The following is a 24,146-nucleotide window of genomic DNA, read 5'->3' as shown; positions in this document are numbered from 1 at the left end:
TTCAGAGCTGGTGGCCCCTTCCTATTGGCGGCGCTGGGCGGGACAGAGCTGGACGGGGCTGTGGAAAATTTGTCTCAGGTGCTCCTTTGTTTGGTTTCCACGCTCCTGTCAGCGCCTGATGTCGTGCCACTTGTCCAGCGGAACACCGAGCCCTCACCTTGTAGGTCTCTGTTTTTCCCTTTGGTTCCCTTTCTGTTTTTCAAGAAAAACATCATGTGTATAAATAAAATGCTGAAGGAAATGAAAGTAAAGTGGCAAGAAGGCTTTTTTTTTTTTTTTGGCTTCTTGGTTTTATGTTTTTTTGGTGTGTGTTTTTTACATCGCCAGCTTTTCCCCATCTGAGTGGGGTGGCGAGGTGATGCACACTGGCGCCCTTTCTTCACTCCACCCTGAATCGCGGTGTCGTCCTCTGCCTGACGGTGTGGAGTGAAGTTGGCAGCCAGTGGGCTGGTTCCGGCAGACTCTTTTGGGACCGTCTTCAGGCTTGCACTCAAAGTGGAGGTCCCCCACACCTGCAGAGATTTTTTTAGACCCTGTCAATCCATCACCTTGCTTTAAGAACAAATTCTGAGCATCTGAGAATAAAAACAAGACTCAAACGTAATTATTTCACCCCTGCCCCATGGAAAAAAGCTATCCCTGCAGTTCTTGGCTGGTTGTCAGGGCCTTTCCAGTCGTTTCTCCAGTGGTGTTTAAAGCCATGCATTCCCATTTAGGGCTGTTTCTTAAAAGTTGAGAGTGGCTTGCTTTAAACCAGCTCTTTAAACTGTGGACCCCAAGCATGTTCCTCTTAGAGCTGCTTTTTATAGTGGCTTTTCTCTCCTTTTTTTTCTTTTCTCTTTTTTTTCTTTCTGAGCACACTTCGTGCTGTGCCAGCCCAGAGAGCTCCTGCTGGCTTTACTGAAACCCTTCTAAAAATAGCCACTTTCCCTGAAGCTGCAGCCTGAGGAAGAACGAGTCGGGTCCCAGAGGAGGCCTCTTGGGAAACCTGGAGTCATGAAAAGTGGGATTCGGAAATGACGCGGGCTTGGCGGTGTTAGAAGTGCTACAGCTCAGGGTCGCGGGGGGAGTGGCCTTTGTGGTTGGAGCCCTGTCACACTGGAGCGAGACCACCCGCTCAGTGGGTTTGAACACAAGAGGGGGGCGGAGAGTCAATGCTGGGACCGTCCTAATGGCTCGTGGTCCAGGCTGCAGCGTGTGGTACAGGTGGACGCTCAGCGGGATGTGTCCAGGAGCCGCTGTGCACGCTTTCCCCAGAATGGGTGCTTTCTGGACCCCCCGAGATGGGGGGGGGGCTTCGGGCCGGTCACGCCTCCTCTCCACTAAGTAATTGGTTTTAATTCCTGCCTGCTCATCTCAAGTTGTGTGGGAATCGCGTGAGCTGTGTTCTGGTCCATGAATGGCAGAGGCAGAAGCAGAATCCCGTGCCCTCTTGGTTCCTTTGCCCACTCCCCCGCCCCCGATCTTCTTCCCCAAACCGCAGACCCTCAGCCACCATTTTAAAGCTAAGCTGTGGCTCAACACTTCACCTCTGCTCCCATGCTGTCTCCTTCTGGGGTAAAGTCTGTGGATAACAGCAAGCAGCAGTTAATAAAAAGATCGGTAGTTCGCGGGGCATCTGCAGATTTTTACAAGCATCTGAAGGAATTCCAGTCATGTCCCCATCCTTGGTGTGATAAAAATCGTGCCATCTTTGCGCCATGTTGTTGGTGTGCTTGTTGGAGCAATTTACACATGTCTTGATTATATTTTTGCGGCAGCCCTAGGGCTACGGTGTGTCGTATTGGTCATTACACAGATGAGGGAGCGGAGGCAGGGAGCAGTTAGCAGGCCTGGGACTCCAGACCCTAACCCTGACCACTGTGCTCTGCAGCCTGGCCAGGCAGATGTTCCAGAAACTGAAGCTGCAGGATTTTCAGAGACTCCCTGAATTTTGTACCTAAGAGGACAAGTGTCCACAGAGCCCAGAAGGGGGGAGCAGCAGCCGTGGAGGGAGGCACCTCCTTGCCCTACCATAGTCCCGCCAGCCCCATCTGCCCCTCTTGCTCAGAGCTTCCTGGGGGGCCAACATGTTCTTGGCAGGGAAATGAGTCTTCCTTATTTGGCCCCTGTCTTCCTCGGGGCTTTCTCTGGCGCACTGACCCCTCAGCGGGCTCTGCCTCTTGCCTGTATCCATTCACATCTCTTCCATGGGCCTGAGGACAGAGCTATACCTGGAACAAGGCCCCAGACTTACCTCCAGCAGTGGAGGGCAGGGCCCAGGAGCCCTGGCCCCGGAGGCCGACACAGTGATTCCCACCCTGATTCCACCACGGAGGGGCTGAACAACTGCAGGCTGTGTCTCCTCTCCGTACCTCTGCTGGGGAGATGAGAAGATGAGCACAGAGCCAGCATCTCCTAGCCTAGAGGTCCTGGGAGCTGGGAGAGGGGAACCAGCGTCCCTGGTGGGATGCCCAGCAGCCTCTCCAGGCCCCCTCCCTCTCACTGTGGCCTGGCCACCTCTTCCCCACCTGAGACTAGTATCTGTGGCTATACCTGAGGCAGCGGTTGCCACATCTGTGTTCCTGTGACCGGATCCCAGAGGAGGGGAGACCTGAGCTGGCCCGTCTGTGGCTCATCCGTCTGCTGGGGGTGGGGGGGTTGTCGTGCCCAGCACTGTGCTGGCATGCAGGGTGGGGGGCGCCCACGGAGACAAGTCACAGCCCACCACAGGCCCAGCCAGCAGATGTGCTGCCCCATCACCTGCGCCCACTCAGAGCAGACACGGCCAGGTGGGGGGCATGTGCTTGCCCATGGTGACCTGGGTCCTGTGGAGTCCCACCAGGATGTCAAGCGGCACAGTTGGCAGGAAGGGACGTCGGAGCTCTAGGGGCGGCAGTGAGATCTGGTCTGGTCAGTCTCTGAGGAAAAGAGGATCTTGGGGTGGATGGGGTAGACTGAGCTCCCCAGCTGGAGACCCTGTGTGCATGGGGCCCTGGAGACTGGGGTGCATGCAAGGGACTCCAGGGACTGGGGAATTGTGGGGAGGGATAGCTACAGAGATGAGGTGGAAGAATTGGGTAGCAGGGGGCTGTGATGGAGGCCCTGTGTGCCTTGAGGAGTGCTTCGGAGGTTAGCTGTGGGCACTGGGGCTGTTGAGTGCTACGGACCAACCTGTCCTCTCTACCCACACACCTGCCTGTGCCTCTCTCTCTTGCTGGGATGACATGGTTTGATTTGCACTTGAGATGGGGTTGGGTGGGAGCAGGGGTCGAAGATCCAGGCTGGAGGAGCCTGACGGAGGCAGCCAAGGCTGTGCCAACAGGAGTGGGGGTGGGCTCTAACCTGAGTCACAGTGTAGGCAGCAGCACCCGTGGGCCACGTCGGGGCGAGGAGGTGGTCTGCTGCCATTCTGACCCAGTGCTGGGAGCTGCCCAGGTGTGGCACACGGAGGGGTCTGCAGCCAGCGTGAGGGTGAGGTGGGGCCCATCTCTGAAGCATGAACAGGAGGCCCAGGGGACCCTGGGGTCAGGAAAGACTTGATATCCCTGCGTGGGTAGAATGCCGTGCGTGATATAAGCCTGTTGAGGCACAGGGCGGCTCTTGCCTGCTCTATGTTTGCTGGCTTGCCCCTCACAGGCCAGAGGACCCTGGCTGTTGAGGGTGGAGGAAAGCAGGGGTCTTGTGAGAGACCTGGGTCCCCGTGGGGGCTGTGCCACGGAACTCAGAGGGTGGGGGCCTCACTGAGGCTCTCGGTACTTGAGCATTGGCTGAATGGACATCCGTTGCCTCCATTTTAACGATTATTTTTGCCTCTCTTTCGTGTCCTCTTTTACAGCCCCCAACTTCTGGTCCTTTCACCTCCTCCTTTGGAGGGGCAGGATTCTCAGATGACCCCTTTAAAAGTAAACAGGACACTCCCGCTCTGCCTCCGAAGAAACCTGCTCCTCCACGGCCTAAACCGCCCAGCGGTCAGTACGCTTTCTTCTCTCGCAGCCGCCCGCCCACCGTCAGAGGACGGCGGGGGGAGGGGGACCAAGGGCTTCTCTGTTCACCAGCCAAGTGGAGCAGATGCCGGGGGCCCGCACTTGAAGCAAGAGGGTCTCCCTACTGCTTAGTGACCTGGGTCCTCACAGGGTGTGTGCCTGGGGCACGCCTCCCATCCCACCCACCCTCACCCCATCCTTGGGGCCCCTTGGCTTGGGCTCAGTGTGGGCCTCCAGGGTGGTCTCCAGAAAGCCCAAGGCTCAGCCCTTGTGGTGGGGAGAGCTGTCGCATTGCCCCTGGCAGCGTGTGTAGTCAGGATCCCATGGCCCTTCTGGCTTCCCCCTAACCCGAGCTCTTTCCCACGTTGGCTGAGGCCACCCCCTCAATCTGGTGCTTCCTTACTGGTTGAGGACTCAGAGTGGGGTTGGGAGTGGGAGTCTTTGGCCGTGTTTGATCAAGAGGAGGCAGATGGCTGTGGGCTCTCTTCTGCTTGGCTCCTGCCGGGTATCTCTCCAGATAGCTCCAAGCAAGGGGCTTCCTGCAGACCTCACCTCTCCTGGCTGTGACTGGTGCCACTGATCTCTCTTGATCTTGGCCCTGGGGCCCCACTCTCGGGAGAGGGCCCAGGTGTCCCCCTGAGGATGCTGAGGACTTGGAGCTTGTGTGGGGGCTCTCTTTTATATGATGGCCAAAGGCCGGCAGGCCAGGTTGCCAGACTTGAGAGGAGAAGGCTGTTGCTTCAAGTGGCAGCGGGATTCACTGCAATTTCCCAGCCCCTGTATCCACCCCTGCTCACCGTTTTCTTGGTGCCCCGGCTCCAGGCAGTCTCACCTGTGCTGTCTCGAGACTAGGGGTGGCCACAGGAGACCCACATGCTCCCTTGAAACCTTGGTCCCGCCTGAGCTAGCTTCTGCCCTTCAGCTGGCCTGGGGCTCCTCTTGGTGGCCCATGGAACTCTCTAGTTACAGGTGATCATGGGTCCCAGGCCCTCTGGTCATCCTACACGAGGTCTGCCTGTCAAAGTCCTCCTCTTAGTAGAGATGAACGGAGGGGAAGTTATTTTTAAGAGGCTGCCTGCCGTGTCCTGTCACCTGGGCCAGCCAGGGCTTTCTTTCAGGAGGATGGGAGCCCTGCCTGCAGTGCCCACTTTGGTGGCTCTAAGGGGACACCCCTGACAGTCTCCTAATGGAAGAGCGTCAGGCCTCCACACTCCGCCTGAAAGATGGGGGCCAAAGCATGCAAGCACATGCCTGCATACACACGTACACACAAGGCTTGGGTTCACACTTACGTGCATGTGTGTGCGCACGTGCTCATGCACTGTTCCCACGTGCAGGCACGTGTGTGCACATATGCACGCATTCCCGTGCACCCTCGCATGTGCATGTTCTCACAGCGCTTGCACGCACCTATATGCACACTGCACGTGTCCACACGTTCCCGTGTGATGGTACACACACACATGCACGCACGCAGCGAGCTGCAGTACTTGTCAGTCCTCAGGGAGGTACTCCACATGCAGGCTAGCAGGTGCAGAGCTTCATGCGCAGGGTTTCTTGGAAACTCTTATTTTAGCTTCCTCCCTTTCCTTGAACCAGTGCTGGGTCTGCTTTTGAACTTGCCCTTCACTGTCCCCTCTCCCTTGTATTGCCCTCTGCAGGCCTCCCCACCCCATTTTGGCTGCTGCTTTTAGTGTATCATGTACTTACAAAGCAGAGAGGCCATCCCCATTTTGGGAGGCTTGGGCCTGTACCCTAGGGAGTCTCAGGCTGCTTTGCTCTTGGCTTTGGGCCATTGCACCCTTGCTCTGTCCTGGCCAGTGCGGTGCCAGGTGCTCCAACTATCCTTGTCACATCCATGGACCCGTAGGAAGCACTTGTGAGACTGTTACCTAGCCAGATCCTAGGAAGACCCACAAGATAGGACAGGCACAGTGATGCTCTCTTCTCAGAAGAGGAAAGGGAAGTGAGAGAGGTCGCATGGGCCACCCACTGTCACACAGCAAAGTGCAGCAGGGCCAGCCCTGGACCTCTCCACCCCATCTACAGCTGTACTGAGGATCAAACCATAGGCTCAGAGTTCTCACAGGTTCTGGAGAATGGTGATGCATGTGCGGTGTGGAATCTGTAAGCGGCTACGACATACCTGCGTTGAGGTCTAAATGTTTCTCATGTGATTCTCTTACCTAGAAGCAATGGCTGATCAGGAAAACTCTGCGCTGTACACACCGCTGGGTGGTAGGTACAGACCGCGTGGCGAGTAGTGTTTGAGCAGCTTCCGGTGGCGGCTCTGCTGTGATTTCCTACTAACCTCTAACAACGTGGACACGCTGGCCATGCAGATGCACCCCACGCGTGGTGTCTGACCCAGCAGTTGACCTGTGAATGAGTTGCGTCTGGGGGGAAGCGTTCGGTTCTTTGGGGGATTCAAGGAAGGTGTCTGCCCCACACTGCTGCGCTGATGGAGGGAACTGAGGCCTAGCTGCGCACAGTGCCCTCCTTCTCCGCGTCCATGCTGCGTGGAGTGAGACTGCTTAGGCCCTGGAGCGGCCCGGGAGTTAGCTGGTTACTAGCAGGACAGGTCAGCCAATGAGGGCTGGAGGAGGTCCTGCTCAAGGTGGTCTTTATGAAAACACAAGGCACAACTCTTGTTTTCTTGGCTGCTTAAGATAGGATGTCCAAGTTGTTTTTGTTTTAAGAAAACAAAGTCCAACAGTTTGAAAGTGAGGAAATAGATTGTGCTTCTGTGCTCTTCTCACTAACCTGGCCTTTGCCCACGTGGAGAGGCCCCGTGGTCACCACACCGTGGTGGCTGTTGCCACCTGGAAATGCCATGTCATCACAGTCAAGGGCCTTCCCAGCATGCAGAGGGAGCTGCGGCCCCAGCATGGCTGAGTACGGACAAGGCAAAGTGGGCACACTGCTGCCGGGGACCCCGCAGCCCTAGTGATGGAGCCATGATCCCGCGGAGATCCCAAGTGGATGGTCCAGACTGCTGTGATAACGTTTTTGTTTTTTTTTTTTCCCCAGCCCAAACACACAACTTCATACCCGCACTCACAGAAACCAAGATGGAGGGATGGCTCTTCCGTAGTTTCTAGAACCCTGCCAGGTCTCTGCCCCTGGAGGTGTCTCCCATATGTGAGGCCACTAGAATCCAGGAAGGTTGCTTGATCAGGCTCAGGCCACATTTCTGGACATGCGAAGCCAGGGCCTGGGTTCATGTTCTGGCTCTGCCACCATCTCCTGGAGGGGGCTCTAGGCAAGTGTCTCAACCTCAGCAAGCCTCGGTTTCCCTGACTGAACATGGGACCAACTCTGGCCTAGCAGGTGGGCGTGTGGGTAAAGTGCCTCGCACAGTGATGACCCGTGATGTAATGTGTGTGACATGTGTCCGCATCCCGTCCCTAGGGTGCTAGGACCGGGACACAGGTCCTCCTTCCACAAGCTCCTTCCCAGGGGCAGACAGAGGCTGGGTCTGAGGCAGCCATATGCATGCAGGGAGTTACCAAGGGACCCTTTTCCCCATGAGATTGCAGTTCGGCAGAAAGCTTTGTAGTTGAAAAGTCAGGGCATGGGTAGTTGAACTTCAGAGAGGGTGCCAGGGTCCTCGCTGGCGAAGCTCAGCTGTGGTCGCTTGTCTGGGACCAAGTGCACGTTTGGGTCTGAGTCACGCGTGGTTTTTAGGTACCACCTCCCGTACACTGCAGCCTGCAGTTTTCACATTCCGTGGGAGCTGTTTTGTTTGTTTTTAAAAACGTGACTGAGGTTTACTTGACATGCGATAAACTCACGTGTGTAAGCGTCCGCCCGAGCAGTCACGGTGGGGGACCCTTCACCCGGGAGCCTCACCGGGGTTCCCTGTTGAAAGAGTTCTGGCGTCGTGCATGTGTGACTAGAGCAGCCCATGGCTGGCCATCTGCTTTCAGTGCTAAAGATGGAATTTTCTCTTGACCCGAGCCAGAAAGTATACCCTCAGGGACCATGGAGAACCACCCTCTGGGGGCACACCCGGGGCTCCAGTGTCCTCACTGAGTTCTCTGTGCTCGGGGCTCTTTTCTAGAAAGGTCTATCAAGGTATTGGGTAACCAGCAGGTGCCTGTTTGGGGTAGAGAGAATTGGTTTCTTCCAGGCAGATGCAAAACAGACCCCACTCGCAGCCTCCGAAACCTGTCAGTTAAAGCTGGCGCTCGCACACCTCCCCCAGGTAAACAATGGTGTATTTTCTGCAACGGATCAGAGACCGAGATCAGTCAGAACTCACCGCTGAAGAGTTTCTAGGTAAAAGTTGTTGATTTGCAAAGGGAGAAACAGATTTTTTTTAAGGGCAGGAAATGGCTGTGTGGGTGTCAGTGATTGGGCCTCCGCACCCCAGCGACAGATAGCGGGATCCTGCGCCCGGCCCCACCCTTGCCACTTCCTGCAAGTGCAGCACTGCGTTCGGGCCCTGCAGCGCCCGGGTGACACCAGCTAGCGGGCCTTCACCGCTAACCAGCCAGTCACCTTTAACCTCTCCGCTATTTATTACCCTTTTATTACTGCTAATGACCTTTTCACCTCCAGGATCAAGCCGTGCACATGCCCGGGGTGTCTTTTTTTGCCCCTCTGCCCCCTCCCCTCAATTCTTCCAACGAACACAGGAAAACGAATAGCATTTAATCTGTGTCCTGTTTGAGTCAAATGATTTTCGAAAAAAAAGTAAAAAAATAAAAAATCCTGTCTCCCCTAGAACGTGAGTCCCCTCCCACACCTGTGTGTGGACGTGCACGGGGTGACCGCGGCTTCTTGCTCTGGGCGGGTTTCTGCCTGCCGCCCACCTGTAGGCCAGCCCACTCGCCCGCTGGTCACCCTGCCCATCCTGGGGGAGCTGCCCCGCGCTCCTCTGCGCTCCAGCCCGTGTTCACGCTCGGCTCTCGTGTGCTCTGAAGGGCCAGGCTGAGACTGGGGTGGCCATCCTTCGCCCGGGTGGGTCCCGACCTCTTGTTTGTTGCTCAGGATCCACTTTTAAAATGGCTTCTCCAGTTGAGCCGTGCGGTTAGCACCTCAGCCCTGAACTTAACTACTTTAATTCCGTTCCCACGATGATTTCAAAGAGATAATTCGGTGGGTATATATGAAGTTCTAGAATGGGACAAGAGCGGTTCACCGCCATCTCAAGAAGCCTGGAAAATCCTGGTACTTGCTGGCCAGCCACGGTCGGGGTGCTCCAGGGAGCCCCGGGCGCCCAGCCTGGTGGAGCCCTCCTTTCCTGCCCGCCACCCCCACCGGCTGGGGAGGGGGGGGTCGGGTCTGTGTCAGGCCTGGGGGTGACGCCCTGGCAGCGCGAGCTTGCCACCAGCGCTGCTCCCAGCAGAGGGAGAAACGCCCTTTTCCTCTCAGCCTCTTCCTTGTGAAATGCCTGGAGACAGACTGTTATTTGGGGTACATTTCTCCTCCGCAAAGTCGTCTGAGTTTGAAAATAGAAGCATTTGCCTATCTTAGCACACGCCCACCCTCCTGCACCCAGGAGGGAAGATTGAGTGGGAGTTCAGTGACAGAGTTGTCACCTGTTGTTCAGTGGCATAGGGTCCTAGAGCAGAGGAATCAGCTCAGGCAGCCAGGTTCCTGGGGGGCTGTGGGGCCTCAGGGTGGGGTGCAGGCGCAGAGAGCCTGGACCCCCCCCCATCCTGCATCTAAGTGTAGGTGTGAGCAGACAGGAGCTGCCGTGCTGCGCCCGGCCCTGGCCCCTCCCTAGCCATCTTGAGTGCCTCTTTGCCGCCACTCCTCCCCCAACCCCTTGGTTCCACCTGTAGCAAGGTGAGGGAGCCTAGGAAGATGTGCCCAGCGTGGCCCCTCCTTTTCGATGGAGGAGCCTCATCCCTTCGTTTCTCAGATTCCAAGGACCTGGTCCGCCCCCTCCCTCTGCCATTGTCAGCTGAAAACAGCACGGGCACATGGGTGGGATCGAATTATGGGGAAGGGGGCAGTTGGCCGTACAGAGAGCAAGAGTGGGGGGCGCCCGTTTGGCTCTCCTGACTCCTTCCAAGCTGCCCCCACCATAGGAGGGAGCTCCTGGTGGGCTCTACAGCTCCAGCGCTCGTACACCCCCTCACCGTCTTTCTGACCCGCCGCGTGACACTCCGGTGATTTTGTTAAATGTGGGTCCAGCGCCTTTCTTCCTGTGCAGAGGTAGCGCTGTGGCAGCCTTGGCACTCCTCTGTAGGGAGGAACAAAGGCTGAGCCACCATGGTCCTGTGGCATGGACCCAGGGCCCCCCCCATCTGGCTGCTGTGTAGCTAGGAGTGTCGTCCACCACCCCCCCACAAGGTGCCCTGAGCCCCTGGGATGGGGACGGGGCAGGACAGCATGCAGGGCTGCTCCAGCAGAGTGTGTCGAAGGCAAAAATCAAAGAAGAAATGTGATTTTTGAAAAAGCAGAACTGTGAGACGTGTAGTCCGTATTGTTTTTGTTGTAAAGACCGATTTGGGATTTGTAAATTCACTCATAAGTCACGAACTCCCCTCCCTGTTTTTGCTCAGAACTAAAGGAGCCTTTTGTTGAAACTTCTCGAAAATTGTATTTCTCACTCCCAATGATGTGTGTCTTTTGAGGACCCAAAAAGTGTGGCTACTTTTTTTCCCCTTTTTCTCCTCTCTCTCTCTCTCTCTCTCTCTCTCTCTCTCTCTCTCGTAAGGGTGGGTTGACCCCACATCCACGGGGCTCTTCACCAGCTCACTTCCATGACCTTTGACCACCTTAGACACCACAGGGACTGAAAAACCTATCAGTGGTAGAGATGCCTGGTGGATAATAGTAAATATTTGTTCAGCTTTTCTCAACAATTCGGTACCAAACCTCATCCTGTTCCCTTCAATGCATTAAGCAGATTTTCTTAAAATTCAGTAAATATTTTTAGTGGAAAATCTCAACGCTGTGATGGTGGGGACCTCAGATTTTATCTGCCAGGGCTGTGCTACTTGGCACGGCTTTGATCTGCCGGCTTTGCCTTCCCTCGTGTGCATCAGTGAGAGCGAGCAGGGCTGGCGTCTGCAGGACTCCTCACTTGCAAACCGTTAGATGGTCCCGCGCATCACATTTTGAGAAATTAGCTTCCCTTGCGCGCCTTCCACGTCCCACCATTGGCGGGAGCCAGAGGGAAACATCGATACGTGCTGGTGAATAGCAGTCTCTTGCAGTAAAAGATTCCCAAGTGATTGCGAATTTGAAAGGTTGTGCTCTGACAGCCTGCTCTCTCTTTCTCCCCATGTCCCCCCAAGTTAAGCTTTTCTGCCGAGGGCAGGGGGGCAGCAAGGTGGGAAGGGAGAAGCCGAGGAAACAGGGAGCGCCCCCTCCCCAGCTGCAGTTCTCCCGTGTGGTGTGACAGTCAGAAGCTATGGAGGATGAGCGGCCGTTGCGTGGGTGTCCCTTGTGTCGGGCGAGTGACAGCTGCGTGGGTGTCCCGTGTTGGGATAAATGGCAGTTGTGCGAACGTCCTGTGTTGTGTAGGGTAATAGCTAAGGTGGGGCAGCTGTCCTGACCACAAGCCCTTTGTTTTTTATTTTTTTGTTGTGTTTTGTTGTTTTCGTATTTATCTCTCATCTACAGAAATGTAGTTGCATTTTTCAGCTTCAACCCTGAATTTTATAAATAGAACCCAGCAAGTGTCCAGTTGGGATGAAAACAAACTCACACTTGGGTATATTTTTGATATCTTTACCCATCAGATTTATTGAGACCCTTAGTCACCCAAAACCTCTTCATCTTCTCCTAAGAAGAGACTTTCGAACAAGGGGATCTACCTTCTTTCGGAGTTTTGAGCGTTCACATCTTGCAAATGTTCATTCCATCGTTTTTCCCACGGGCGGGCCAGGCTCTCGGGGTCCCTTCCCGGGCAGCGGTTTCCTGAAAAGCGTGTTGGGAAAGGCGCAGCGAGGAGGGAGCCCTGCTGCCAGAGACTCGCTCAGGAGCACCTGCCCGGGACCTGGCTGCTTCCCCGACCCTGGGTGCCCGTGGCACGGGGGACACGAGGGGCATGGGGGCACACGTGGCTTCGAAAAGTTCAATAGGAGAATTAAAGAAATTTCTACCAGGGTGGAGCCGGCCACCGAGTGTTTTTTTTGTTTTTTTTTTGTTAACAGCACACACTGTGGTAAACCATCGGGCTCATACTGTTTTTGCTAAAGGCGGTCCTGTGTGCGGTTTCGGTGCACCGCTTGGGCAACTGCTGAAACTGCTGCGGTTTGAAATGAGCCCTATTTTGCCTTTTCTTCAATCTTGCATTCCTCTGCCTTGTTAATGAGGACTCCTCTGAATATTGGAGAGTCACTGTGGGCGCCAGGCCAGCAGCTTCCAGCCCCCAGGGGGTCGTCATCCCTCTGGTCCTCACTCCCCGCCTTCGCGCTGCTGGGGGAGGGGGTTCGGGTGGCGCCACACACCGACATCTAGGAATGGTGGTGCCACACCTGCCGCATGGCACGTGCCGGGAATCACCCGCAGTAGCTCTTACAGCAGTTCTTAAATACCGATTATCACTGCCTTCTCTGACACGTGCCACGGTCCACGTCTTTCCTTACTCACGGTACCTGGAGCCGCGAAAAGCACAAATGGCAGTGAGTTCGCTCAGGGCCACGGAGGTAGCCGAAAATGACTTTGTCACGCTCAAGATAAACTACACCTCAGAAAATCGGAAAAACGATTAAGGCGTTAGCAGAAGCGGTTACATAAAAAGCAGGAACTACACCCAGAATGTTTTAAAAGTGCAGCTGCTAAAAATAAATGCGGCTGCGGGGTAGGAAGCTTGGACCGAGGGCTGTCATGGAGCGCGTTCCTTGGCCGAAAGCCTCCGGTCACCAGCACAGTGTCAGGCCAAGCCAGGGATGCCACTGATGTTGCACGTGTCAGGTCCAGTAAGTCAGCCTCTGTGCCAAAGCACAAAAACAGACAACTGAGAAAAAAAACGTTCTGTTTCTTTTTTTCCCCTCTGAAATCAAGAGCAGTTGATGTGCCCTGGTTTCATATTAACACAGTCATGATTTCTAAATAACAACGGTTTCGGCAACGGAGCAAGACCAGGCCCCAGCAGTTTTGGTGTGAATGACACTTTTCATCTCCCCGATCACCTCTTGGCTTGTCAGAAACCTCAGCTTGAAATCCTAGCAGGCTGGATTCTTAACCACCACCCCCAAAAGCAATGTAAAAACCACAACAAACCCAAACCAGGGTGGGGAGATGTTCCCAATTTAAAAGAAGGAAAGAGCACAGAAGTGGGCGATACCTTTGAACATTCGGACCGTTGTGCTCGCCCTTGGGGCTGGGCTAGGGTCAGCTGACCCCTTTATCCCTGCTCAGATAACCTGCCCTCTGGACCAGACCCTGCAAGAAATGCTCTGAGAAATCAAGCAGCTGTCCACCTGGAATTACTGCTGAACTAGGAGCTGTGCCATGCCCTGAGATTTTCAGCCCATCCCCAGCAGCTCTTTATTTTTTCCTGTATTCGAATTTTTGCTGTTTGGTCCATTGTCATGTTAGTTTTTGATTAAAAAAAAAAATCAGCCCAAAGTGTCCCAGTAAATGTTGCTCTTTCTTGCAAAGGAGGGAAGCCAGACATCTTACTCTTTCCTAGCTCACCAGAGAGGTTCCCCGAAAGGGCCTCGGTCCCTTGGGACAGTCCTGTGGCTCTCGTATGGCAGCAACTGGCCCACGAGGACACCCCCTACCAGGACTTACTTCGTCAGTGGTTGCTGAGCCCCACCTACAAGGAACTGGCCTTCACGTGTGCCGGAGGCCGAAGCAGGAAAGGCTGGTGCCGTGGGAGGTGGACAAGGCATTGGGGAGCCGTGTGGGGGAGGGTCTGCCGGGGAGGGGCGAGGCTATGCCAGGCTGGATGCCATGGGTGGTCAGGACAGTGGAAGTGGCCATGGGAAGGAGGCTGAGGGTGGCCAGGCCATGAGGACCGTGCAGGCTGAGGTCAGCTTCCCTTCCCCATGCAACCTGAGCCTGTCCCCCAACTGTCAGGATGCTGTCCCCCGTGGCACCCCTGCTTGTGGCCTTGAAGGTCCTTGTGCATACTGGCTATGTGTGCAGATGAGGGCCCTGGAAGGGCTGTGGGTGCTCCAGGAGCCCCCAGAGCGGGCTTTATTCGGAAACACGTGTACCCGCGATCAAACCTCGGATGGTTCCGCCGTGTGGGGTGTGGGGTGTGGAAGGCGCGGTGGAGTCAGCCTCCTGGTACACTCCACGGGGGTCTCTTCTGGGGCTGTGCATCTTCTCTTGGGGGTGGCACCTGGCACGTGGCACTGCTCCACCGTGGGGAAGGAGGGTACAGAGGGGGGTTTGAGGAGGTGGGATGGAGAGGCGCCCTCATCCGGAGGCTGTGAGTGCCACCGTGCCACACACAGAGCTTCTAAGTGGCTGTGTCAGAGCAGAGAGCTGTAGTCGGGTCCTCGGTTTCCTTGTGGGGGCCCAGAGGCCTCCTCCCTGGGGCCTGGAGCGTCCTTCCGTCTCCCAGAAGGGACTGATCACCTGGCAGTAGCATGTGATATGCTTGCCCCCTGGCAGGTGCCTGAGCTGGGTGCCTGCTCCGCCGTCACAGGTACGCGCGGGTCTGTGAAAGGCTGGAGTCGCTCTTCGTGCCCCTGCGGGCCTTCCATTTTCCCAGCTGCTCAGCTCTGGTGGTGTGGCACGAAAGCCGCCAGAGAGGGCACACGAGTGCTTGGCGTGCCAGTACGACTTGATGCACGAAAGCAGGCAGCCCGTCATGGGTCGACCCCTCCTCTTGGTGATGGCTCTGGCAGCCACGCAGGGCGGCCTTCTCCTGACCCTGTGTGAGCGAGCTTGGGCTTCCGAGCAGGACCACAGGCTGGGCGGCATAAACAAACAGAAGCGTAGCCTAGTCTCACGGCTCTGGGGGCTGGAGGTCCAAGGTCGGGGTGTTAGCAAGGCTGCTTCCTTCTGGAGCCTCTCTCCTTGGCTGGTGGTGGGCCATCTTCTTGTCTCTTCACATCCTCTTCTCTCTGCGTGTCTGTGTCCTAGCCTCCTCCTGTTATAAAATCACCAGTCTTATTGGACTAGGGCCCACCCACAGGACCTCATTTTAACTCAACTACCATTTCAAGGACCCCGTATCCAAACACGGTCACGGTGTGAGGTGCTGGGGATGAAGACGACATCATGAATGTGTGGGGGATGCAGTTCAACCTGTAATAACCCCTTCTCGTGGATTTGGAAACGGAGTCTGAGAACAAGGTGGGGGGGTTGCTGTGCTGCTCCCCGTTTTCCAGGGGGTGGATCTGGCTTGTCCCGGGGCTGGGCTGGAAGAGTTAGACACAGGTGCCGGGGGGACGGGAGTACATCCTGGGCAGAGGAACCAGCCAGAAAAAAATCCTGAGTTGGGGGTTTCCCAGGGAAGGAGGTGCCACTCAGGCCCTGGAGGGCTGGCGGGGGCTGAGGTTGGGAAGAGTTTGGCGTGGGTTGCGGGGCCTTTGGGAGTCGCCATGAGGTGAGGGAAGCATGGGCCCGAGGCAGGGCTCGGGGCGGGGGAGCTTGCACGGTGGAAAGCTTTGTTCAGCAGGGAGTTTAAGCGGGGGGGGGGGGGGGGGGGCTGTGCTCAGCAGGGGACACAGCTGTGGACAGCGGGCGGCGGGGACAACCCCACAGAGCGTACACTCTAGGGAGAGTAAAAATACACCTGTGACCTAGGGACAATGTCGCAAGAGCTGCAGAGCGGCAGATAGGGAGGCGTCTCAGCCAGAAGTGGGGAGGGACAGCCTCTGAGCGTGTGGCACCCACAAGAGGAAGGGCCTCCCGAGCCTGGGAGCAGCAAGCGCTAAGGCCGGAGCTGGGCAGGGCAGAAGGCAGCCGCGGTGCTGGGGCAGGGGGCAGGTGGACAAGGCGGGTGGGTATTCCTAGGGCAGCCTTGAGCCTTTGGGATGTCTAAGCAGCGTGGGGATCAGTTCTATGTTAAAAAGCCACTTTGCTGGGTGGGGATGGCCTTTCGGGGCAGGAAGCCAAGAGGGGGAGCGGCCACTGGAACGACCCCATTGTTGTTCGGTGGATAGCCTGGAGTCTGCAAGCTGCTGGGCTGGCCTTGCCTGACAGCTGTCTCCTCTTCACACAGTTCTGGGGGCCAGGGAGGCCTTGATTCACCTGTCGGCTCCTCCCTTGGGCCAGGGAGTTGACTGGCTGTGTGTGGCGGCCGTGGGGGAGGCCCATCTTCCAGGCCGGTGGAACAAACTGGGAAGCTGTGGCGGGCCCCCAGAGCACCCTGTTCTCTGCAGCCCTGGGGGGCCTGAGGTCCAGGGTAAGAAGGAGGTGGGAGAGCTCACATTAGCAAGGATGGCATGGGGGGAGCATTTGGTGCTGGACGGACGGTTTGAAGGTCTGGGCTCTGTCACGGATAGTGGAGGACGGACCTACCATAGAGACTCGACCAGTACAGAAAGTGGGGGGGCACCCCCAGGCCTTCACTTTGACAAGTCAGGTGCTGTGGGAGAGAGAAGTCCTGTTGCATGGTGGACTTAGCACTACCCTTCTGGGGAATAGTCCGGTGACCTGTGTCGGGGACACACCCAGGGGCTTTGGCAAAGGCTTTCCGTGGACCCTTCTAGCTCATAGGGCCCACCCATCCTTGGGCCCCACGTCTGCCTATGAATCAATGTGAGGCCCCAGGGAGAGCAGACCTATGCTCCAGCCTGCCCCTCCCCCCTCCCCCGTTCTCGGTTCCTGCGAGTCCTACTGGTACTGCCCGGGGCAGGCAGTGTGACCGAGAAGGGCAGCACCCAGTGCAGTGTGGGATGCCAGGGCAGCCTCAGGGTGGGGCGTGAGCCGTGCTGCTCCAGGGGTCTGTGCGCGTATAAGGAGCGGCGCTCATTGGCCGCCTCGTCTGACCCCTGCCTCTTCATTCCCACTTCACGCACAGGAAACCGAGGCTAGCTGGGGCTGAGGGACTTGTCCTCGTTGAGGTCTTGGAGCTGAAAGAAGTGGAGGCAGGCTGTGGCCTCAGAGCTCTTAGGGACAGCTGGGGGCCCATAGAAACAGGGCATCAGAGAGGATGCTTCTAAGAGCTGGGCGTGGAGATGGATGGACGGGTACACTCTCGCTGCCAGGTGCTGTGGCAGAGGCTGGCTGGGTGAGGAGGGCAGGTGTCCCAGGCTCAGGTGCTGCATGGGGGTACTGGGGGTGCTGCTCAGGGCTGGGGGCATTTTCTGGATGTTCAGCTAAAGGTCCAAGGTTGTGTGTGGAACGTGGCCCTTGGCTTGTGGGTTCTTGGTGCATATCAGCTTTGAAATTGCAAGAGTAAACATAAGCAGATGGACTGACAAATTAGAATTATGTTAAGTATCCTCTAGTCTCTGACCTGGGGCTTGGACACAGAGCTGCTTGGACTAAATTGAACATCACATTCCTAGTTCCCCCAACGGGCAAATGAGTGGCATCAGGCAGGAACCTGGCCTACAAAACTGGCGGATCCTGAAGGTTCATCAAGTGCTGGTGGGCAGGCCTGGAGAGGCCCCTGATTCCTAGTGGAACATTCCGCCACATTGGCAGGACTTGTTAGGAGAAGCTTCCTGCCCTCAGGCCACAGCCCCAAGCGTGGTCTCATGCCCCAGGTTCCCTCTAATTCTGAACACATCTATCCCACACACATCCGGTTGAGATTGGCCTTGCTAGGACCCAGGCGTCCTGGAAAGGCTCAAACCCTGCCCTTGGAGCCCCCAGCACCAAAGGGCAGAAGCGGGAGCTAAGAACAGATGTAAACCTCAGGACGGCAGAGGCCAGACCCTCACAACCAATGCTAACTCTGTCCCATATGGTGAAACTCGTCCCCCCTTTTAATTGCAAATACCACCTCCTCCCCATTTCTTTATTGTTAGAAGCTTGCAGTGTATTTTTCTGCTCAGCCATGACTTTTTTTTTTTTAACTCAGTGTGATAGTAAATATGTTGCCACTAAAATGAGTCACTTTGAAACATGTCTGCATGTAAACTTGGTAAAGACAGTACATTTTAGCTGTGTAGGGTGGGGAAGGGAGGGGCTTGTCTGAAGTGGTTTCTTGTATCGCCCACAAACCCATGAAGCCTCCGGGATAAGGTGAGAATAAAGTGAGATCCATCCAGGATTCCCCTGGGATCTATCCCATCAGCGAGTGGCATTCCAGCCCTTTCCAAAGAGGGAGAGGGTGTCCCCGTGAGCGCTCGCCAGCCTCCTCAGTCAGGACTCTGTTCTGTCCATGGTCAGTAACTTGTATTTCTTTTTTTTTTTTTCTTTTCTCCTTTTTTTTTTTCTCCTAAACTTTCCAGGTAAAAGTACACCTGTAAGCCAGCTTGGTTCTGCAGACTTTCCCGAGCCCCCCGATCCATTCCAGCCACTCGGGGCTGACAGCAGTGACCCGTTCCAAAATAAAAAGGGGTTTGGGGACCCGTTTAGTGGAAAAGATCCATTTGCTCCCTCCTCTTCAGCTAAACCTTCTAAAGCCTCTTCCTTGGGCTTTGCAGACTTCACCTCTGTAAGTTGAGTTCCCTGCGCGTCACCCCTCCACCCTCCGCTTGCAGCTTCTTTGGGGTTCTTTTTTGTCTCTTTGAAACGGCAAACCTGGCTTCTGTCTCCCGGTACCTCTATGCTATCCCTTGTGTTATTTATTCTGTACTGCTGTTTTCTGTAAGAAAAACAGTTTCTCAATAAAAAAAGAAAAAGAGCTGCAGTTTGGATACTCTGTGATCAGGGCATGCTTTCTTCCAGCAGGGCGGCCAAGTGTGCCCCTTTCTGTCCTTCCTGCTAGGCTCTGTGTCGTTTCCGTGGCCCGGAGGCCGTGGTGTTCATGGAATTTTTGGAAGCTGAAGTGTCAAACGCTTCCGAAGTACGCACACGAGATTGCCAAAGAGCCATTAGGGTTTCACTGTCCCCAGAAGGGTCTTTGTGCAAGAGTTGTGATAGGCCCACCCCAGGGCGTTTTGAGCAGCAAGTAAGGATTGAAGGACCCAGGCAGGGCATGCAGAGGAAGAGCAATTTGGTTTTTTAGAACTTATTTCAGTTCCGAGTTACGACGGGAAGAAATCCAGCCTAGAACAACTGCTCTGAAGGCCTTTCCCCTTGCCAAACCAAAACCAAAACCAAAACCCTCGCGGAGCCATTTAGCAAAGTGGTGAAGTGCCTTTTTAGAAGCTAATCCCAGGATCTGGAAAGCCTGGCCGTTGTTTCTTGGTGTGCAAAAAAGATTCTGGATTGCAGAACGCTGTCACTTGGGGGTGTTTCCAGTACCTTCCTCAGTACCAAGAACCTTGTTCTCAGAGAAGTCAGATGTTGTCTTCCCAGAATTGGTTTCACCGTCTGTGGTGCACTGTTTTTACATTTGAATTTGCAGAGTACTTTGTTTCCTGGTTCAGTGCGAGATGCGTTGTTTAATAGACGCTCCGGCTCCTAGAATATCTGTCTTAAAACCAGCTCTGCCCTGTCAGTGCCAGCGAGCGCCTGACTCGCTTCAGTTCCACCTCGTGCACGGCTGTCCCGCGGCTTCACCGCAGTTGCCCAGGACGCTGGCCCGGTCCCGGCTCTTGGCAACCTGTAAATGTTTTACGACGGCAGTGAGCTCGATTTTGTGGACAGCCGGTGCACACTGTGGATGTGTCCAAACGGCAGTGGTATTAATAAAAGCCAAAAACAAAACCCGCTTTATCTACAGTTTCTTGAATAGTACTGCATTTGTGTTTTGGTGGGGGAAGAAATATCAAATGCCGATGAGAAAAAGAGAGCTATTCACGCAGGCTTCAGGTACTCTGTTTTGGGTAAGGAAGAGGGATAAGTAGATGTGATTGGGAATTTGGAGAAATGACTGTTCTCTTTCTGAAATGCATGATCTGTTTCTGTGCCCTGCTCCCCCCCTCCACCCCACTACCACCCGATTGCTGCTTGGGGGAGAATATTAAAAAACAAACAAACAAACAAAACCCTGAGGTTTTAAGCTATCATTGGGCCGATATTTCTGGTCATTCCAGAAACATCCCTAGTATTGAATCATCCTTGTTTGTAGCCCTGCTGTTCTTTGTTTAAAATTACTTTTCCCTCTTCGGATGCCCCAGTTTTTCCAGAGGAAACACCCGACAGAGTGATTTGGCCCCTCTGAGGGGATGGAGTGTGGGAGAGGCAGAACACCTGACTGGCTTGGTTTGTCCCCTTCGGTCATACCATAGTCCAAAAATGGTCAGCCTGTCCCACCTCAGGGCACTCAGGATGTCTTTGCATTTTTGTGACATCCGGGGACCCAGACTGTTGTCCAGTGGTTTCTGGTTTGCTGGACCTTGGAGGTTTGTGCTAACTCAGGACAGGCCAGAGTTGGGTCCTCCAGGCTGTGTGCTTCCGTTTCCCCCAGGAAACGCTGAGAGGTCTGGCACTGCGACTTCTTGGGCGCGGATGTTCTCGAGTGCCCCAGGACATGCTGTCAGCCGTGTGGAAGTAGCGTGGCCCGTGCTGGAATTCAGGGAAGCCGATGGCACACGCGTGGGCAGTCTCCCATTGGCGCCCTGGCTCTGCCCCTCCGGAAGCCTCTCATTTACGAGCCCCGAGTTTCCATCAATGCGTTACTTGTGCTTGTAGCCGTTCACAGGAAACGTCTCCGAGATTTCTTTAAAAACAAGACTTTCTGTCTCGGGCAAATGTGTTTATTAGGAAGTAGCCTTTATAGGGTAGCAAAACGGCTTTTTTCTTCGGAAGTCTGCATTAAGTGCAGAGCGACTCAGGAGGGATGTGCCGCGTCAGGCGTCATCGGACCAACTGGATGCATCCCTCGCAGCAGCAGGAGCGAGCCAGCGGGAGGTGGCTGCGAGGCCCTGTGCAGTACGGGGCGGGTGTGGACCGACGCGCAGGCCCCAGTGAGGAGTGGCCCCGGGTGCCCGAGTGTGCGCAGCCATCTGAACCCCGGATTTCTGCCCAGAGGCTGCTGAAGGAAAACCGCCTGGCGTCCGCCCTGCACCCGGGAGATGCCGCGGGAGGCGGCGTTCTGTGCCCTCTGTCTCAGCTCCAGGATGGTGCAAGGGTGAAGCAGGAGTCACCTGCCGTTCCTGGAGTGGCGGCTGCACCCACAGGCGCCCCAGGTTCTGGCCGTCATGGTGCACGTGGGTCGGAGGACCAGAGTGGCCTCGTCGAGGGGTCTCCACCGGGGCCGGGAGGAGCTCTTCTGCTGGTTGGAGGCTGATCGGCAGCCCGGACGGAGCAACCCTCGTCCTCCAGATCCTCTCTCGGACACCACGGTCCAGCCTGCTCAAGTGCGTGCAAACCGCATGCGAGGTGCGAGTCTCCAGACGGGATCCAGAAGCCGGCCCCAGCCCGGCGTGCTCTGAAGGCATCTGGAATGTTCCTGCCAGCACATTTCATTTGAAAATGGGGACCCCTTGAGCAGGGGGCTCTGCAGGGACATCCGGAGACTCTGGGGCCAGGCGGGAATCTTGGTGCAGCCTCCTGGCCTCTGCTAATGCTTGCCCCTCCTGGCCTGGCTTCCAGGCTGTGGCTGGGTCACCCTGGCCATTACTTGTCAGCCCCCACCCTCCCTTCCTCTGGGCTGACAGAGGACGAGGTCCCTGTCAGCCACGCTGTCCCCTCCCGCTGCTGTCAGCAGCACTGGGAAGCTGTTTCTGCCAGTATTTGTGGGTTTTTCCTTGTTTTTCTCCTGATGAGGTGTTGGAAAATTCCCCAGAGAGTGCGGGGGTGGAGGCTTTCTGTGATGGGGGGTGGAAACAGGCAGGGTAGGGACCAGATTCCAGGGAGTCCTACCTCAAGACCCATCGGCCCAGAATGTTTTTCTGGGTAGTTTCTTTAAGAAACTGGGACTCAGCCTTTCTTCTTGGGGAAGGCTCTTCATGCTGACCCCGCACCTGTGCCCACCGCCCCCAACCCCCACCACACCTGCACACAAGCCCCTTGCAGCTCCTCCCATCCCGTGCTCTGTTCCGGCAACACCAGGCTTGGGTGCTCGGCACCCCCACCCAGCGCCGCACTCACAAGGGTGCCCTGTTGCCCCAACTCTGCCGCTGTGGCTGACCACCCCCGCCCCCCTCCACCCAGACCCAGAGGGAAAGTCCAGCGTGTTGGGGGCCAGGCTCTGCAGCCACCTCCCCTCTCCCAAGGCCTCCGCATCCCCACCTGTCGCAGGAGCTGACCTCCCAGGTTGTCACTCAGGCTCAGTACACGTGTGAAGAATGAGCCCTGAATTTCTGTCGTGCTTGCTTCCCTGGTGCTCCCGCTGGGGTCTGTACAGGCCTCCACGAAGCCTGTGTCAGATCGGGATTATCTGTGTGTCTGCTCCCAAGGGGCACCTTTCAGAGGACTGGCCTGCCTCTTTCTTTGGTGTCATCCAATGCTTAGCAGAGACCCGGCAGAGCCAGTGCCAAGAAGAGAGACGCGAAGGGAGGCCAAGCCCGTGGACAGGCCGCGGCTTTGCTTGGGGGTGTCGGGCATGTGACCGGGGCCTGTGGGGGTACCAGAGACCCACACCGGGGGAAGCGCCTGTGAGATCTAGCTTTGCTTTTCTTTCATAGAGCTAAGGTACCTTGAATGGTTTGAAACCACCCATCTTGGTATCAAAACAGTTTCCTCCCTGGTTTTTCAATTGGACTTTTTGGAAAAAGACCTCAAGAACTCCTGGACGGATTGGCAGTGTAAATGCCAGGGCTCCTGTAAAAGTTCAAGTACGAGGTGGCCCCAGCGGGCCCAGAGCTTGGGGTTGCCATGTCACATTTCAAGACCATGTCGTCTGCGCACGTTTGAAATGCAGGGCCATGCGCGTGCCAGAACTCTCCGGCCCCAGCGCCTCCCACCTGCTGGTGTCATCGGCCTGTCATCGAGGCCCAGGCCTTGTAGGTTTGCTGTTTGAGCTCCTCGGTTCAGCTGACCTCTGCTCCATGGCCGCCTTCACAGACGCCCCTGCCGTGCCTGGAGAGGAGGCTGAGCGGGGGCTCCTCCCTCACACCCTGGCGAAGCCTCAGAGACTCCGACCCAGAGACGTGCGGGAACCCTCTGTGTCCCCAAACGGATGCCTAGCGTTGCCTGCTGTGGTTCCCTGCGTAGGGCCGGGCGGCTAGTTTCTCTGAGGTCCGAGGTGGTAGCTAGGGTCAGACTCAGCCCTGTTTCTCGGTGCATGAGACTGTGGGTCAGGACTGGGGTGCTGCGTGTCCCCTCCCCGCTCTCAACCAAGACACAGGCTTCTGGCGTTTCCTGGTTTTCGCGTGCACACCAGGCAGCCCCCCAACCCCTGCCACCCCCCGCCCAGTGCACCCCAGCATTGCATTTCCCTGCACCCCGACAGCACGCGATGGGCGTCCTCGTGCTCTGGCCCCCACCCCCAAGTGGCAGGTTGCAGCTCCCGGGCCAAGTAACCCAACCTCCATTTTCCTTTGCAGTTTGGCAATGAGGAGCAGCAGCTGGCCTGGGCCAAGCGGGAGAGCGAGAAGGCGGAGCAGGAGAGGCTGGCGCGGCTGCGGCGGCAGGAGCAGGAGGACCTGGAGCTGGCCATCGCGCTCAGCAAAGCTGACATGCCCGCCGCCTAGGGGCCCGGCCCCGGTCCCGAGCGCGCAGGCGGGGCGGCCGCGGGCAGTTCTGCGAAAGAACACTCCAGTCTGTACACACACACACACACACACACACACACGCTCGCAGTGGTCCCCGTTCACGTTGTGACATGCCACAGCCACTGTTATGTCAAGGACTCGCTGGTCAGAGGGCCTCGGGCTCTGGGGGCTCGCCCGGCAGAGAGGTGTTGCTGCCGCAGATCCCACTCTCCGCGGTGACGTCCCTGTCGAGTGGCAGCGCCGGGTCTCCCTCCGCCTGGAGCACAGGACGAGTAGAGGAAGCGCGGCGACTCCTTGCCTTTCATCTCCTGCTCCTACCGGCGCCCGGGCACACCCACACCCCGCCGCCCCGATCTCCCTCCCGAGACAGACATCTGGGCGATGTATGCATTCGTTGTATAAAATTAAGTTTGAATGATTAATATAAAATATTTTAATACAAAACGATCTTCTTTTCTCCCTTTCATTTAAACAGTACTTTCTTCTCATTAACATTCACATGTGGTTTAGGTGAACGAGCCCCTCGGGGTGGAAAACCAGGTGGAACCTTCTTGTTTCCATCTTAAGTGTTTGAGTGGCTTCTAGGGCCACAGAGCCTATTTGGGAAGTTTCTAGGGGTCACCCCGTCACTCCAGGAGGCAGAATGTTT

The 24,146-nt window shown here is 56.2% G+C and overlaps 1 protein-coding gene across 13 annotated transcripts in view; it reads left to right on the top strand.

Annotated features, from left to right (window-relative positions):
- The window catches only part of EPS15L1 (epidermal growth factor receptor pathway substrate 15 like 1), a 94,082-nt gene extending 70,141 nt beyond the window's left edge, over positions 1 to 23,941 (top strand). For 3 of the 13 annotated variants that reach the window (XM_026500424.4, XM_057311594.1, XM_057311597.1), the window contains 4 exons: positions 3,818 to 3,950; positions 6,156 to 6,203; positions 18,242 to 18,447; positions 23,330 to 23,941. In XM_026500424.4, the coding sequence (XP_026356209.1) occupies positions 3,818 to 3,950; positions 6,156 to 6,203; positions 18,242 to 18,447; positions 23,330 to 23,476 (534 nt within the window). In that variant the 3' untranslated portion in view covers positions 23,477 to 23,941. Of the gene's footprint in view, positions 1 to 3,817; positions 3,951 to 6,155; positions 6,204 to 18,241; positions 18,635 to 23,329 lie in introns of those variants that run through there. The other 10 variants (XM_026500426.4, XM_057311596.1, XM_044384761.3 and 7 more) reach the window with 7 other exon arrangements.
- Positions 23,942 to 24,146: the final 205 nt, after the last annotated feature.

This window comes from Ursus arctos, unplaced genomic scaffold (genome assembly GCF_023065955.2).
Source record: "Ursus arctos isolate Adak ecotype North America unplaced genomic scaffold, UrsArc2.0 scaffold_14, whole genome shotgun sequence".
NCBI classification, from domain to species: domain Eukaryota; kingdom Metazoa; phylum Chordata; class Mammalia; order Carnivora; family Ursidae; genus Ursus; species Ursus arctos.
The sequence above is the reverse complement of the archived record's forward strand: the minus strand, read 5'-3'. Positions and strand labels throughout refer to the sequence as shown.